This window comes from Pipra filicauda, unplaced genomic scaffold, assembly GCF_003945595.2.
Source record: "Pipra filicauda isolate LSUMZ 115617 unplaced genomic scaffold, ASM394559v2 scaffold39_size4671491_pilon, whole genome shotgun sequence".
In the NCBI taxonomy this organism is placed as follows: domain Eukaryota; kingdom Metazoa; phylum Chordata; class Aves; order Passeriformes; family Pipridae; genus Pipra; species Pipra filicauda.
The window spans coordinates 4,303,348-4,318,905 of NW_024104531.1; the positions used below are offsets into that span (position 1 = coordinate 4,303,348).

General features: G+C 36.7%; 1 protein-coding gene across 10 annotated transcripts in view; it reads left to right on the forward strand.

Moving 5' to 3' along the window:
- The window catches only part of CTNND2 (catenin delta 2), a 631,056-nt gene extending 616,609 nt beyond the window's left edge, over positions 1 to 14,447 (forward strand). For all 10 annotated transcript variants that reach the window (XM_027724249.2, XM_027724246.2, XM_027724247.2 and 7 more), the window contains 4 exons: positions 1,214 to 1,340; positions 5,461 to 5,592; positions 11,788 to 11,861; positions 13,247 to 14,447. In XM_027724249.2, the coding sequence (XP_027580050.1) occupies positions 1,214 to 1,340; positions 5,461 to 5,592; positions 11,788 to 11,861; positions 13,247 to 13,507 (594 nt within the window). In that variant the 3' untranslated portion in view covers positions 13,508 to 14,447. The remainder of the gene's footprint in view (positions 1 to 1,213; positions 1,341 to 5,460; positions 5,593 to 11,787; positions 11,862 to 13,246) is intronic.
- The last annotated feature ends 1,111 nt before the right edge of the window (positions 14,448 to 15,558 follow it).

The window sequence follows — 15,558 nt, forward strand, 5'->3', positions numbered from 1 at the left end:
TTTCTCTTGCAGTTCTGAGAGCTAGGTACCCATGGTACCTGTGGACAGAAAAGAATGGTCAGAGAGATGCCTTGAGCAAAGGCAGAGCATGGGAAGGGGTGGGATTCACTGCTGGATGACTGGAGTAGCTGAGGTATGGAGTGGTAACATTCTTTACTACTCCATCAGTGAATGATTATTCTGTAATAATAATAATAATAATAATAATAATAATAATACAATAAATTATAATAATACCGTATTGTGCTTATTTTTTTTAATTCAGCATTTCATTACAAAAATTTTGTTTAGCACCATGCCAGGTGCTTGCTTCAATTTCCGCTGAGCTCAACAGAAAGCAGGCATTTTTAAAACTGTGTGAGACTGGGAAAACTCAGTGTTACTGACTTAGATTAAACATTAAGCAGTGATAAAGACAGTTGCAATCTATTAATACTGAAGGCATTTGAAATGTTGTCATTTAATAAGAACAGTAGGAAAAGTCAGTTTATTTTCTTGTGATAGTTTCAGACTATAATATGTTTTTAAAAATATGTTATTTTGGATTATTGCATTACATTATGGTGCAGGAATAAAACAAGAATTACTCAAACTCTCCTTTTTTATTTCTGAACTAACTATTTCTAGTATTTGTATTACTTTGTTTCTTTCCTTTTTTTTTTTAATACATCACCATTACAACAGTTTTAAATAGAAGGAATAGAATTTCTTTCTGTACACCTTCGAGAAAACTGCAACAAGGAAAATTGCACTGATTCTTTTTCCCTTTTGTGGAGAAATGGGCAGTTAGTATAACTAAGCTAAATAGATGTCCAGTTTGGTAATCCTGGGGCTTTCCTATCTTCTACTCCAAAACTTCCTTATAAAATGGAAGTGACTTCAAGCCAGAATGCCATTTGCAGTGTGAAAATGGAGGCGTGGAAAAAGACAAAACTATTAAACAAATAGCCTAAAAAGTTGTCATGAATTGGAGTATTTCTGAAATGTGTTATTTTATAGAACTTTCTACATTTTATTTTTTCTCCTGCTGTGTCAGTACCGTCAGCACATCGTATCCTGCACCACTAAGAATATTTGCCACCCAGTGGCAGGAAGAAGTTAGTAGTCTACATGTGTATCCGTACTGAAAATACGAGCGGAAAATACTCTGTACTTGACATGGGAAACTGTATGGCATTTTCGCTGACTGTTGTCCTGATGTTTGATGTTGCAGGACGGATGGTCACAGTATCACTTTGTAGCCTCATCTTCAACAATAGAAAGGGATCGGCAAAGACCGTACTCTTCATCACGCACGCCCTCCATCTCTCCCGTGCGCATGTCTCCTAACAACCGCTCAGGTAAGAGCTGGTTTTTCAGGACTGAAGTAAAGACAGAGGTAATCCATCACTATCATTTTTCTTCTTTGAACCATGTCACTGACATCTGGATTTATTTTTAACTGTGGTGGAAGGGCACAAAGCATATTCTTTACTCTTACCTAAATTATCTGTTCAAAACAGGATTTTTTTTTTATTTTATTTTATTTTATTATTAGCACCTTTTAAAGTTTTACAGCAGAAAGAATATTCCACAACAAACACGTTATGAATTCTCATGACGTGTTTTTGGTATTACTTGATTCCATCTGAGGGCAATGGTGTCCATTAGTAGCACAAGGAAATTCTGTAACTCACTTTGCTAGTCATGAAAACCACTATGTTGTTTATGGTCATTCTGCACACTTAGCAGAAGGTGAAGGATCCACATTACTTTTTGTCAGCTTTTATTCTGGGTATGTGTGCATACATATGCATATGTCACAAAAGTTTGGCTACAGGTCTTCGAGTAAAATTGACAGCGTATTTACACCAGCTATTATCAACTCAATGAATCTCAACTTATGCAATAGTGTAAATAGTGTAATTTACACTATTTACTTAATTACACATCAGGTAATCTTCCCCTCATCTTATTCTAAGGTAGAATGTACCTTGATTAGATAAAGCCATCCCCAGTGAAAAACTTTTAACATAAACAGAGTGTAACTGTCAGTCTTTCAGTGTGCTTTTTCGCTACTTGTTCAATCAAATGCTGTCATTCCAAAGGTACACCAAGAGTTTAGGATTAAAATTGGCCAAACTTATTATTGTCATTAGCACTGTGCCGTAGTTTGGGTTTTAAGAAAATTGTTTTGCTAATTGTCTAGAAGCTGCATTTTAGTCCTGCAGAACAGCCACAGAGGAGATTTGAAAATGTAGCCAGAAGTACAGTGAAAGCTGCTATTCTGTTTTCAAAATCTGTCATTGCACAAGTCCATAAAGGACTGCTACTCCATTTTTTTCTTCTCCAAAATCTCTTTTTGACTGTAAGTGCAAAGTACTTGAAATGTCTGGCCCTGACATCTTAGTTTTGTCTCTTGCCAGAACTGTCTCCTCACTTCTGTTACTCTAAATTTTTGGATGAAATTTTACTGCCATCATCAGTTATTATAAGACTGGGAAAGGACAAATAATAGTGGCTGGTTATGAAGGAAGAAGAACCGATATCATTATATACTGGTCAGCTCAATGTCATTCTAGAAAATTGGTGGAACAAATAATCACAACCTGAGCACCTCAAAGGTGGTAGGAACATAAGATACTATTTAACTCTGGGAGTATCTATTTTTAAATAGTAGTGTAAGTTGCTGTGTGTCTGGTAGTATCCATATCAAATAAAAACATTGATTCAATACTGTTTGTTCTTCTTAAATCGACCTGAATGCCTGCTACAACATACTTAAAGCACTTTATGGAAAGAATAGTCAGTAAGTACAATCTACTGTAATCAGTAAGACTCTTTCACAAAATGTTTTTATAGGTAAGCTAGGGCAAGCTAGTCCAGAAAATATCATGTGTGGTAATGGCATGACTGAAAACCATTCACAAAGAGAGGGGATTGCTTATTGCCAAAATAGAAGAATGCTTTGCTTGGGGGTTTACCTGGGTCCAGTACTCTTCAGTGGTTTCAGTAATGACCCAGATAATATGCAAAAGATGCCTGTTAGCTTTGTTGGTCACATAAACCTCAGAAGGGAGAAACTCATGTTCTTTGAAGGGCATTATTGAAATTCAATCTGATCCTGAGAAACTGGAGATAATGTTCAAAGGGGAAAAAAAAAGATCCAGTCCTTTACAAATAAAGGAGAATATCTGGCTAGATGAAAATTCTTTAGAAACGATTTAGGGATTTTAGTCAGTTGCACATATGAATTGGAAGATGGAGAAATCAGGATAGGAGAATACACTGAATGGACTGTACTTGTTTAACTCAAGTAAAAGAGGCATGAGATGGGGACAGTGGGAAGAGGTACACACCAAGTATTCAAACACATAAGAGCCAGCTATGAAGAGAAACGGCATGAACTTTTTTCTACTTCCATAGCAGACAAATGGAAATAATGAGCAGCATGGAGTCAGACTAGACATCAGGGAACATTTCCTAACAGTGGGGAAAGAAAGCACTGGAACAGACTGCTTGGAGCAGTTATGTGATCTCTGTCATTAGAGATCTTTAGCTTTAGATTAAAATCTGTCAAGAATTATTTTGTTATACTGGATCCTACCTTGGGGTAAAGAGTTGAAGTAAATGAACTCTCAACATCCATCCATGCATAGGACTTGGTGATAACTTGCTTAAACTTGAGTAGTGAGCTCTATATTCTTTTCTGTGCCCTTTAAGAATAAGAGAGAAAAGCATGATATCAGTTTTCAGTCTAGTATCAACCAATGATTTTATGTTTGCTTCCAGTAAAAACTCTGCAAGAGGCTGCTTCTGCATTTTAACGCTTGCCTAAAAGCAGTTGTCCTCCCATGGGAAGAGAGAGATAATTCCCACAGGGAACAGAAAGAGATGTTTTTTTCTATATCAGTCAATTTTGTTCAAGACACCAGAGTGTTTAAAATCATTGCCAGGGTATATGAAACAAAATGTGTCCCTCAGTTAGCAGCTTTTTCAAGAGTTGCATTCTGGTTTGTTCCCCATTAGGCTCAAACTGCCATGGGCTGATTTGGTAGTTTAATGTCATGCTTCTTTGTATCTGCTGGATTATGAGCTTTAGATTTACATCACTATTGACAAACAGTTTAAAAGCAATTCTCAGTTCTAATGGCTTCGTAAAAAACTATCACCTACATTTGCTCTGTAAATTTAGAGGCCAGGGCCAGCATAACCAACTGAAGCAGAATTCAATATTACTGGTGCTTCCCTACTCCTTAGTTTAGTACAAATGCTTCTCTGTTCCTTAACTAAAAATATAGCACAGTTTACAGATGATGAAAGATACAATTCAGGGTCAAGCTTCACAGATGAGTTTGTCTCACACTTTTAAATATTTTCTTTTCCTTCTTTTTAAACAAAGACATTGTTACTGCTTTTGAGGTTCTTTTGACACAGCAGATATCTGGGTGGAGACAGGGGAGTATGTGAAAGGAAGCACCAGCATTTTAGGGTTTTTTGTGCGACTCTGCCCTCGCAAGGCTCTGGGGGGCTCTGCTGCTCACCCTGTACCCCTTTTCCTGCTCTCCACAACAGGGAAAGTGCACTTTATGTACCAACACCTAGATTGAAGTCAGTTTTGACAACCATTATTTTTTTCCTTTACATTTTTCCTATTGCTAAGCATCACAAGCTCTAAGGCTTCATGATTAGTGCCACTGATCACCTTCACATTCTCCAGTGCTTGAGACTTGAGTATAAAACCCAGTTCTCTTCCTCATCACATATACTTTCCTCCTTTTAGCCATACCATAAGAATAGGTGATGAAGGATTTCGTTTTAATAAAAATAGGTTAAAGTAGCAGTTGTTGTTTCAATGGCAGTTGTTCATATAAAGATATTTAAAGACAGAAATTGAGTTACCTTAAAGTGTTAGATGTTCTTTGCTATGTTTTCTATAAAAAAACCACCTTTCCTTTCTTTCCTTTCTTTCCTTTCCTTCACCAAATAGAATAATGTAATTGGTTTATTTATTTTCAAGAGAAAAGCGAATAAACCATTTTATAAGGGTTTTACCACACAGTTGAAAGTTAACAGTCTTTTCAACAGAAATAAAGTAACCATTTTGAGGAAAAAAATGGAAGTGCCTTTACCAGAAAGTTTTGACAAGTTAAAGAAATTGAAAACCAAAAGGAGAAAACAAAAATATCGTTGTGCTTTTTTTCCCATAATAATTGTCTTAGACATTAGATACAAGTGAAAAAGAATTAAACATTCAGAGAGAAAATTATGTTTGCAGTTGATTGTCCAATGAATAGATTTGCCTTGCACTTGAAATAACAGCACCTTTTCTTTTCCTCCATAATGTGGTAGTGTTTCTTCAGTCAGTTTCATGTTAGAATGCTAACAGTTATAAACTTTACTAAAATGTTTGCTCTAGAGTTAGACACTACATTCAGTCATATATGGTAAAAAAAAAGAAAATCCATTTTTGTCATCCAGCAAGTGCCCCAGCCTCACCTCGGGAAATGATCAGCCTAAAAGAAAGAAAAACAGACTATGAATCAACTGGAACCAACGCCACTTACCATGGAAACAAGGGAGAACACACTTCTAGAAAAGACACCATGACAGGTGAGATTATGCTTGCATAGCGTATGTAAAAATCATCTGTGATAGACTACTGATTTTATAGGCTTGGCTGGGTTTACTGGAATAGAGTCAACTTGCTTTGGTTGATTCCAAAGTTTTAGCCACCTTGAGAAATACAAGTGAAGATATATTTGAATGAATACAATGCTATGTGAAAATTATATAAAGACTATGTTTCTTCACGGAAGAGTGGCTCTAAACAAAATTTTACTTATCTTTTTCAATTTTACATTTGTTTTCATTTCCGAAGGAAGTTGGTTGATCACTTTGAATTAACTGGTATAGTTGAGCATGTGCAGTGATCCCTAACATCTGTCTTTTGCAGGGAATGGCTTTCTGGGATCAGTTAACTTATTTTGTGTATCAGTCATTCCTAGGAAATTTGTACCTGTTCATAAAGTCTATCCATGTTACTTTCTCAGCTGGGCTGATTTAAATGCAGTAATTTTCTCTGTATGTTGTGGCATCTGTTGCAGGTTTCATTGAAGGCTTCTTTTCCCCGGTGAGCTCATTAACCTGTTAGCATTTCAGTAATTAGAAAATTTTGAGTGCTTTGCCGAGTGCTGCACATCTTCATGAATTCTCTTGCAAAATACATGTTGGTCTCCATCACCACTGTACAAGGCTTATATAATCATTATTGAACATTTTGTCACATTTATATAGTGCCAAGCATCATGGTGTGCTCTTCTCCAAATGCTGCTTCAGGGCAAGCAAAAAAATCACAGTGAGGAGTCACTCTGCACTTCCTGAATGCCTGTTACCTTCTCCCAAGCCCTCTGCAGTGGTCTTCCACAGAGGCAGAATGGGCTGCCTTTGTGTTCCTCAGCTCACTGGGGACACCAGGAACATGCTGACTCAGCATCAAACCATCCATACTAGCTTCCAAGACTGTATTCAGGATATGAAGATACTCATACTGCATCTACTGTGTCATATGTGATTGTGTAAGCAAAACCTGAAGGCCGGACTTGGAATTTGTGTGAAAATGCAATATGGAACGTTAATTAGCATGAAAGTGAAAATCTGAAGAGAGGAATGACAGTTAAGAGCATCTGGAAAATGCAGGAATTAGGAGTGTCCTGAATGGCTTCTGCAGGGTCCTACGGGAGTGTGCGGAAGATTCAGTCAAGGTACTGCATTTTATGTATCTGTGATGTTTTGAGTGTTTCACAGGCACTGCACAAGGTAGTTCTCTGAAACACTTGAGTGGTTCTTACTTGTCTGATTATGGAGGACAGGACTGCAGTTTTTTCAGCCATTTGTCAAGGACCCATGAAGGGTGAATCTCAGGAATAACAGCATCAAGCTGAAAAGGAAAAGGCAGAAACATTAGTATTTTGTTCTAGCTCTATCTGCAAATTTAGACTAGCAAATTATATCAGAAGGTTCACCAAAAGCAGTGTCTCCATGTTGAAAATTTGGGTTTCCTTGCAGATAGTCTTGTCTCCCTCCACACATTAAAAAAATGAGCTTTTCATTTTCCCCATCCCTTTTCATTTTGTTTTTTTACTGTAGGGTTTTTCTTCTCCCATTCCTGTTTCCCTTGTTTCCTTTCTATTGCAATATAATTTTCAGATTATGAGGTTTCTAATGTTCCAGCAACCTTTACTCCCCTTTGATTTTTGCACTGTGTTTTCCTTTAATATCGCCTTGTATTTGTCTGTTTCTATTGATTATTTGGATGGGCTTTTAATAAGGAAACTTGAAACTCTCAGCATCACACTCAGCTATCAACTGTCTTTCCAGCTATTGAGCTCAGTGAGGAAAAAAAAAAACTAAATTTGAATCAAAAAATGTAATAATATTTCACAATCTTACATGACCAATGTACAAATAAATATGGAATTAACAAATAACTTTCTCTGTCTTTCAGATCACCAAATCTCTGCTCATTTGGTCTAAGCTCAAATTAAGCACCATTTTAAGAACAAAAGAAAATCACAGAAGGAGTCTTGCTCATCAACATTCAACATGACATTTGTGTAACTTAATTGTAGCTCATTAAATAATAAATATTTGATTAAAGAAAAATCTAAAATCAGTGTTTGTGATTTTTGTGATATTTTTACTTTACTGAATGGCCTCATATAAGTTCATGTAACAAGTTCATTGCAATGCCTGTGTTTCCTTTTGTGCATCAGACAGTGCATTGCAGCTGATACATCCACTTAGATGGGACTTAGATGAATGTTTTTTCAGGTTTCACCTGGCATATACTTATTTTGATCTGCTCTTCTATTTTTTTGTTAAGCTGATGTATTACACAGAGCTTTCTTTGACTTATGGATTTATACAGAATGTAGAACCACAGCTGTAGTTCCAATTTATCCATGACTGTCTCCATGCTCTTCTCCAAAGCTCTTCTCAGTTTGTAGTTCAAAAATTTAATGACCTCTTGACTGGGACTGAAATGAAGGTTTTTTGATGGATTTTCAAAGTAGAAATGTTGGCTTCCTGCCGTTGTGGGGAGTTGTCAGGAAACCTCCGGGAAAAATGAAGAAACTATGAAGTACACAGTTTGGCTGAAGATGATAACTTATATTGATTTCACAGGGTTAGCTAAAAAACTAGAGGCACAATATCAAAGTTCTCATTGCTCTCTTCACGGGTTTATGAGGCCTTTTATATTTACTGTCCATTTTCTCCTCTCTGTAGATAATAATAAGCAATAATAAAATTTTGTCACCTAAAGTATATTTTTAAGACAAAAACTGTTACGTTCCATTAAAAAAAATGGGAACTAAATGTGTATGTGATAATATCATCTATACCATGATGTTTTCCTTCAGAACAGGGAAGATAAGGTTCCTGTATACTGTCATGGGACTCCTTTGAAGTTTCTTTTACTTTCTTAGTTCTCTCACTGAACTAATATGTGCATCATAGTCTACATGCTGCGTCTTCACTTCCAGCTGCAGAAAAACCTTCTGATTAGTTTATTTTTCTTTTGGCTGTAAAGAATCAATCATCATTACTTTTATTATTTAAACTTACTGGCAGGTCCCTGCACATTCAGAACACAAACATCCACCATCAAGTGTTACAATAGCTATAGGTGCTCAGGCTACTTGAACTTATTATTGCTTTAAGAAACCAGAATACCCTGTAACCTTTCTCATGACCTTACCTCGTTTGTCACTGTGCGGGAAGGTGCCAGTGATAGTGACAGGCGATGATCTCTGTTACCTAAGATTTGTGAGGCACAGAAGCATTTTCCTTTACTGTCCTGAAATAAATTTTATAAAATGGACACCTGCTGCATATAGCAGAAAAAGCAGGTTATGAAATACCAGAGGAGGATGACTACGTAGCCAGCTGACCTCTCCTTTCTTGTTATCAGTTTGTGTTTCTGAGGGCAAAAGGCTAGTATCTTGTTATTTCAAAGTGTCTGTAAATGTGTTTAGAATAAATACAACATTTGAAAGCTGAATGTTACATCATGAATCAAGTGACTGGGACATATGAGGATAACTTTGGTCAGTGACATTTTTATCACATAAACCACCGAGTAACGTAATTTTCAAAGCTGTTGTCAATTTTAAAGAAGACTCCTGTGAGGAACTATATGGCTTTCTTTTAACATGTATCACTTTGAAAACTGCCCAGGGGAAGAAAGAAAGGTATTTTTCTGTAATGTTCATTATGCAATGCAACCACAAAGTACTGCAGGTTGATAACAGTACTCATTTTAGAACTCTCACAATTTTGCCTAGTAAAAGATATGTCTTCAGTACTATCATGTATGGATATTTAGATAATGCATAAAATATATACATAAACATTCACACTGATCACTGCTTAATTAATTTCATCTGCAGCTACAGTTCTCACATCTCTGCAAAGAAGTGTGGCTGCAAGAAAATCCCCATTTCTTACTCCTTTTACTCCTTTCCCTTTTCTTACCGTGCTTTAAAAAAGAAAATTATTTCATTAGCTTCTCTTTCTGTCTGTTTTACATACACAATATTAACAGGGCAAATCAGGTACTAACCACACAATATCTGTCCATTCATCTAGCTCATTCTCTCCTTTCTTTTATATCTACTCTCTGCTTTTGGACAGCAAAAGTCAACTGCTCACTGAAGCATGGCAGAGCAGAAATGGAGTTCCCAGGGATGCCACCTGCATGTTCAGAAGCGGGTACTGGAGCAGGGCTGCATGCACTGCTAGCAGCTACATTGCTTCACTTACATTTCCTCCAGAAACAGAATTATCTCAGCCTCTACGATAGCCCAAGCCAAGGTGGTTACAAGAAGTTCTTCCTCCATCTATGGCAGTCCAACACACTGAAAGTCACTTTCATCTTTTTTTTCAAGATCTAGGACTTCACAAAATGGATAGCTGAAACACTGGGTATCTTTAGATCATGAGAAGAGAAATTTGTGTAACCCAAGTTCTTCTAGCACTTTATGGGGCAAGCAAGAAAATCAGAAAAAAAAACGCATAAAAAAGATGATATCAAGGAAAGATCTGTCAGTTGTACTTCTGATAGTAATGCTGTCACGAGATGCACCAGAAAGAGCAATGCTGATACGAACTCCTAATACCAGTGGCCTCCAGAGCTCTTCCCTGTTTCTTACATAAGACTATGCACTTTTTTTACTAATTGCATCCAGCTCTTCAAGACACAAGAGTTTTTTTCACCCCATCAGTAAATGGTTATGAAGTGAAAAATCTCTTTTTCCAGCTGTTAGATCTTATCACTCTACCATATAAGCCCAGTCTTTATCCTGTTTTCACAAACATGCTGGAGATCTTTAACAACATCGTCTGAGATCTGAAAAGAAGCAATATGGAACAGTGTTGACAAAAATTATACCTTCAACATGGAATCCATCCCTGATGTGAAGATCAGAATTGGCATGTTCCAGTCAACTTTGAGTGAAGGCCATGCCATTCCTTTCTGCAGAAAGGGTGCAGTGGTGAGGGGAAAGGTAGAGGCAGTTTTACGTGCAGGGGTCCATGCTAGCATGTTGCCAAAGGAAGAAAGACTGTTTACACCTTCAGTAACTGTGGTTCTTCTTAGTGATGTGACTAGCATGGATCCATACCCAGCTTTCAGCTCTGGTGTTCAGTCCTAGCCCTCAGAGGTGCCTCCAGGTTTTATACCATTGCAAGGACATAAGAGGAGTCACAATCAACATGTTTCAGTTCCACTGATGACTCTGACTGACAACTACTCAATTTTTACTTTCAGGCCTGTGCTTTTGTTGTAAGAGTCCTCATGACAGCATCCAATCATTGGTTATGTCTGGAAAGTTAATAATGCATTAATAGCGTGCAGCAGCCACACAAAAGGCTGCCTTCATGGTCTTTCAAATATGAGAAATAGCTACAATCTTTTGAGTCCTACCAACAAAGTAAGCTTCAGCTAGATAGCCAAATCACAGTGATCAGTGGAGTCAGCTTTGCAAGGAAAATTCTAAGCTTTTTGTAAGGGTTTTTTTGGGACAAAGTGGGAAATAAATTTTTGCAAAACTAAATGTTTATATCCTCGTTGTCTTTAGAATTACTTCAGATTTCAAACTCAGATCTCGGTTTTGTCTGTGCATTTCAGTAGTAGGACATCTGAGAAGAAAGTGACAACAGTGACAGTAGTCATGGATTTCAGACCCCCTTGGCAAGACCTCTTCAGTATAACTACATATTACTTTTTTGCATAACTCCTTTCTCACTTACATTTAACCACTTTTTGCATGAATAATTTCATGAAGTAGCAAAATCACTACTATATTAATTAATAATTAGTAATCCACATCATCCAACTGAAGTGAAAGAACTGAAATGTTTCTCAATCTCAATATTTACAAGTGCTACCTGTTTAGCATATGCGTGATATAGAATCCCATCTCTAACCTGAAATATATTATTGAATGATAGCTGTATATGAAATTATTTTGTTGATTTATGTATATGAAGCACACAAGATTGATGTGAACGTGACAGAGCCTGTCAGCATTAATAAATGTATACCAAGGACATGTATGTACACCAAAGCAAAGATGATGACTGTTTAGTGAGAGGAAAAGAGAAGTCTACAGATGCTTTTAAAGACTTTGGTGTGTGGGAAACCAACATTGTATGATGTATTTAATGAAGCCTTAAGAATTCCCTTTGAGGCCAAAGAGGTATGTTTGGTAAACCTGATTTTTTCTTCCTTTTTTCTCTCTCCAGCTCAGAACACTGGAATCTCAACTTTGTACAGGAATTCGTATGGTGCGCCTGCTGAAGATGTCAAACATAACCAGGTAAGCACAGAGACTAAAATGTTACCGTTCCAGATGGCAAAAGACCAGTGCAACATCTTATATGAAAATGAAGAAAAATATCACAAATTTAAAAAATCACATACAAACAGACTTCTTCCTGTAGATTTTTTTCTCCTATGCTCAAATTAAACACCTGTGTTTGAATACATGAAATGAAATGGAGGTCCTGAAAGTCCTGTACACCTTGATAGCGATACTAGAAATAGAAAGTAGAGTAGTTATGCTCACTTGTGCAGTTCTAATATTGGGCCCAAATTTGTAAGATCACTTGCGGGACTGTGAAAGGTAGTGAACTTAAGCAGTCTTTTGTACTGTGTGCATAGAGTCCAATACAGGGATGTTTTGAACAAATATTGCAGAGTTTAGGCCATAGCAGTGCAACTGCTCCTGTTGTCTTGGAGCATGACTAACTCTTGCAAAGTCAGCAGGATCCTCAAAGTCTTCTGACATCGGTGTCTGACAATCAATATTTGCAGTGATGACTTTATGAAGATTGACAGGCTACATTATGTTGCAATCACAAAGTCTACCCAGACTTATAGAGGTGGCATAAAGTGAAAGATAGTCTCCTAAGATAGTCAGCATGTGTTTATACATTTCAAATTTTAATAAAGTCCCAACTATGAAAACAGAGATTCACTAGGGCTGTATGAAAAAAGTTTTATGGCAACCTTAGGTTAGGGAACCATCTGAGATTTTTTTTTCCTACTTATCATAAACATTTCAATTTCAAGGCAACTAGCTGGAATGTACAACGACACAAGATTGTCAACTTGAAGTGTTGAGGAGGTGGTAAGAAGATGGTTCTGCTTAACAGTAACACAAGAACCCATTTCAGGGCACTTTGCTTGACATTTTCTCATGTGACTGTCCTGAAGACTGTAAATGGTTCTTAAGGATACAGTGTCGCCTGCCCCCTAAATCTCACTTCTGTCAAAGACAGCTGCAAAATGTTTAGCGTCTTTGACGTGTATATTGCTTCCATTCAAATTCTTCAAGGCTGAGTTTTGGTTACCAATATTTGCATTATATAGTTGCCAGTTATACACAGATTGTAGCAATGAAAGTAACTATAAGCTATGCTGCATAAACTACTTTTGACATAAAACAGCATCTTTAGCAGCAATACTATTAAATAATAAGTATATTTGAATAATAATAATAATACTATTGCACGTAAAGAAATAAAATGACAAGGCAGAGCTGTGGAATTAATTCACTACTAAGCAATACCTTGAGCAGATGTTAGGATAATGCACAACTTCGTATTTCAAGCACAATGAACATATGTAAGATTTACTCCTTCCATCCTGTTGCCCACAATAAGTTGTATCTAACAAGCTATGGGCATTGCTGTCTTTCAGGTTTCAACACAGCCAGTTCCACAGGAGCCCAGCAGAAAAGATTATGAACCATATCAACCATTTCAGAATTCAACAAGAAACTATGATGAGTCCTTCTTTGAGGACCAAGTGCATCATCGTCCACCTGCAAGTGAATACAACATGCACCTGGGACTAAAGTCAACTGGCAACTACGTCGACTTCTATTCAGCTGCTCGTCCCTATAGTGAACTTAACTATGAAACAAGCCACTATCCAGCCTCTCCCGACTCCTGGGTTTGAGACTTAGGCAGATACAAAAGCTCCAGGAACTGTGCATGTGCATGCATACCACAAGACATTTTTTTTCCTGCAAATTTAGTTTGTTAAAGCCTGTTCCATAGGAAGGCACAGATAACCAGTATGGAAAAAATTAAGAGATTTTTCTTAGAAGGCTAAAAGATATGAAGGCTAAACCTGGGAGTAATTAGAAAGAAATATATATATACATATATATATTTTACAGTGTGGGGCAACTTTACTGTTGGCCTATAGAGTCTAAAGTTCAGTCCTGTATATTGAATGTGGCTGAAGGAAGGAGGAGGAACATGACAGTGGATGTGGGTCAAGAGTTAAGCACAAGTTACTGAGCAGCAAACATACTTTATGGGGAACAGCTTCTCACACTTTGTTTAATATCCTCATTCATTGTGAATCTAGGCTTCAAGTTGCATTTGGGGTTTCCTCTGTACAGCAAGATATTTCTTGCCTTTTGTTAATGCATTGTTGTAAAGTATTTGATGTACATTACAGATAAAAAAAAGGTGCATTGTGTATATTACACCAATGCCACAGTGTTTCTTCATCTATGGTTCTAAATATTGCTTCAATTTCAAATTTTGAAAGATGTATGAATTTCCAGTTTTTTGTTTTCTTTTCCCCGGTGCGTTTTAACAAAAAAAAAAAAATCAAAAAAAAAATCAAAAAAAAACCACAAAAAGGAATATTTAGCAGTATTGTTTGTTCTGATATGTGAATTTGTTTGTGGCAACTAAAAAAAAAGGCATTCAGCAATTTCTGACAACTAACATTCATCATTCCACACTCCTTGTCAACGAAGTGCTTTTTCACTGCCTAAAATTTTAGATGTAGATATTTGAAATAGATTTTTTTCATTTATACCAGTTTTCTTTATGATGATACAGTGTTAAAAGAAAATAAATTACAATTGATCTGTCATCCATATTTGCTAAGAATGTCTATTTCCAAGAACCTACCATACAAATACACATTCTTACTTGTGTGCGTCCATGTATGCATAGTATTCTGTGTGCGTGTATTTGAGTGTGTGTTTGCGTGGCGTAAGACTTCTTTCCATCTGATGTTCTCCTTGTTAAGCTTCAATTTTTGTTTGATTTTCAGTTCTTTTAAACAGTGGAAACTCCAGTATGTGCTTTCCCTTACTCGCTTTTGTAACCATTGATAGAAATTCAACACTGTTAGACCACATGCTCACAAAAGATGGAGTAACCACTTTTTTTTCTCCGACTTCATCACCCCTAGGTGCCATTTTCATTAAAATAGCATCTCTTGATCTTCTCTTGAGGAAATTTCATTACTCTCCAGCCACCAACCAGTAAGTGCTCAAGGAAGGCAGAGTTTGATCTTGCCATCTCCCTGAGGGAATGGAAAACAAAGACCCAACAGACGCAAGTCTGGACTTCTCAAACTCTTTAGACTACAAAAGGGTCCAATTCCTGAACCATTAGGACAATCATTTATTTTAACCCATACCAAAAAGAAAATCCAATACTCAGAACACATTCCTCAAATACTGAAATAAAGACCATATCTGTGCATTTAAAGTAAAATTCTAAAAAATGTAAGGGACAGAATTTTTTTTTTTTTAATTTAAAAAAAAAAGAAAAGTTATCTAGGCTAGGAGGCCAGAAGAACTGGCATATTCATTTTAGCTCTTGTGATTTTGGAAGGAAAGAAAAGAATCAAGCATTTTCTAATTTGTGTGATTCAGGCAACAGTTCAGCATACAGTTTTCAGAGTATAAGACCCACCACAAATGGAGTAGTTTTAAATTGCTTAAATTACAAATAAGGAATTTGTTTTAGGTTGCAAACATTTCTGTGATTAGTCATTGTAATAGTCTTAACATCACCTGGCACACTTCTGGCTGTGCACAGGGGGAGAAGTCTCTCACTCTATAGGATGCGGCCCGAGTAGTTCATGCAGGCAGGTATTGTGATGTAGAAATGATTTATCAGTAATCTAGGACTATAGTTTAATCTTTTTGGCAGCTTTTCCCAGTGTACGATATGTAACCTTTGCTCTTTGTAGTA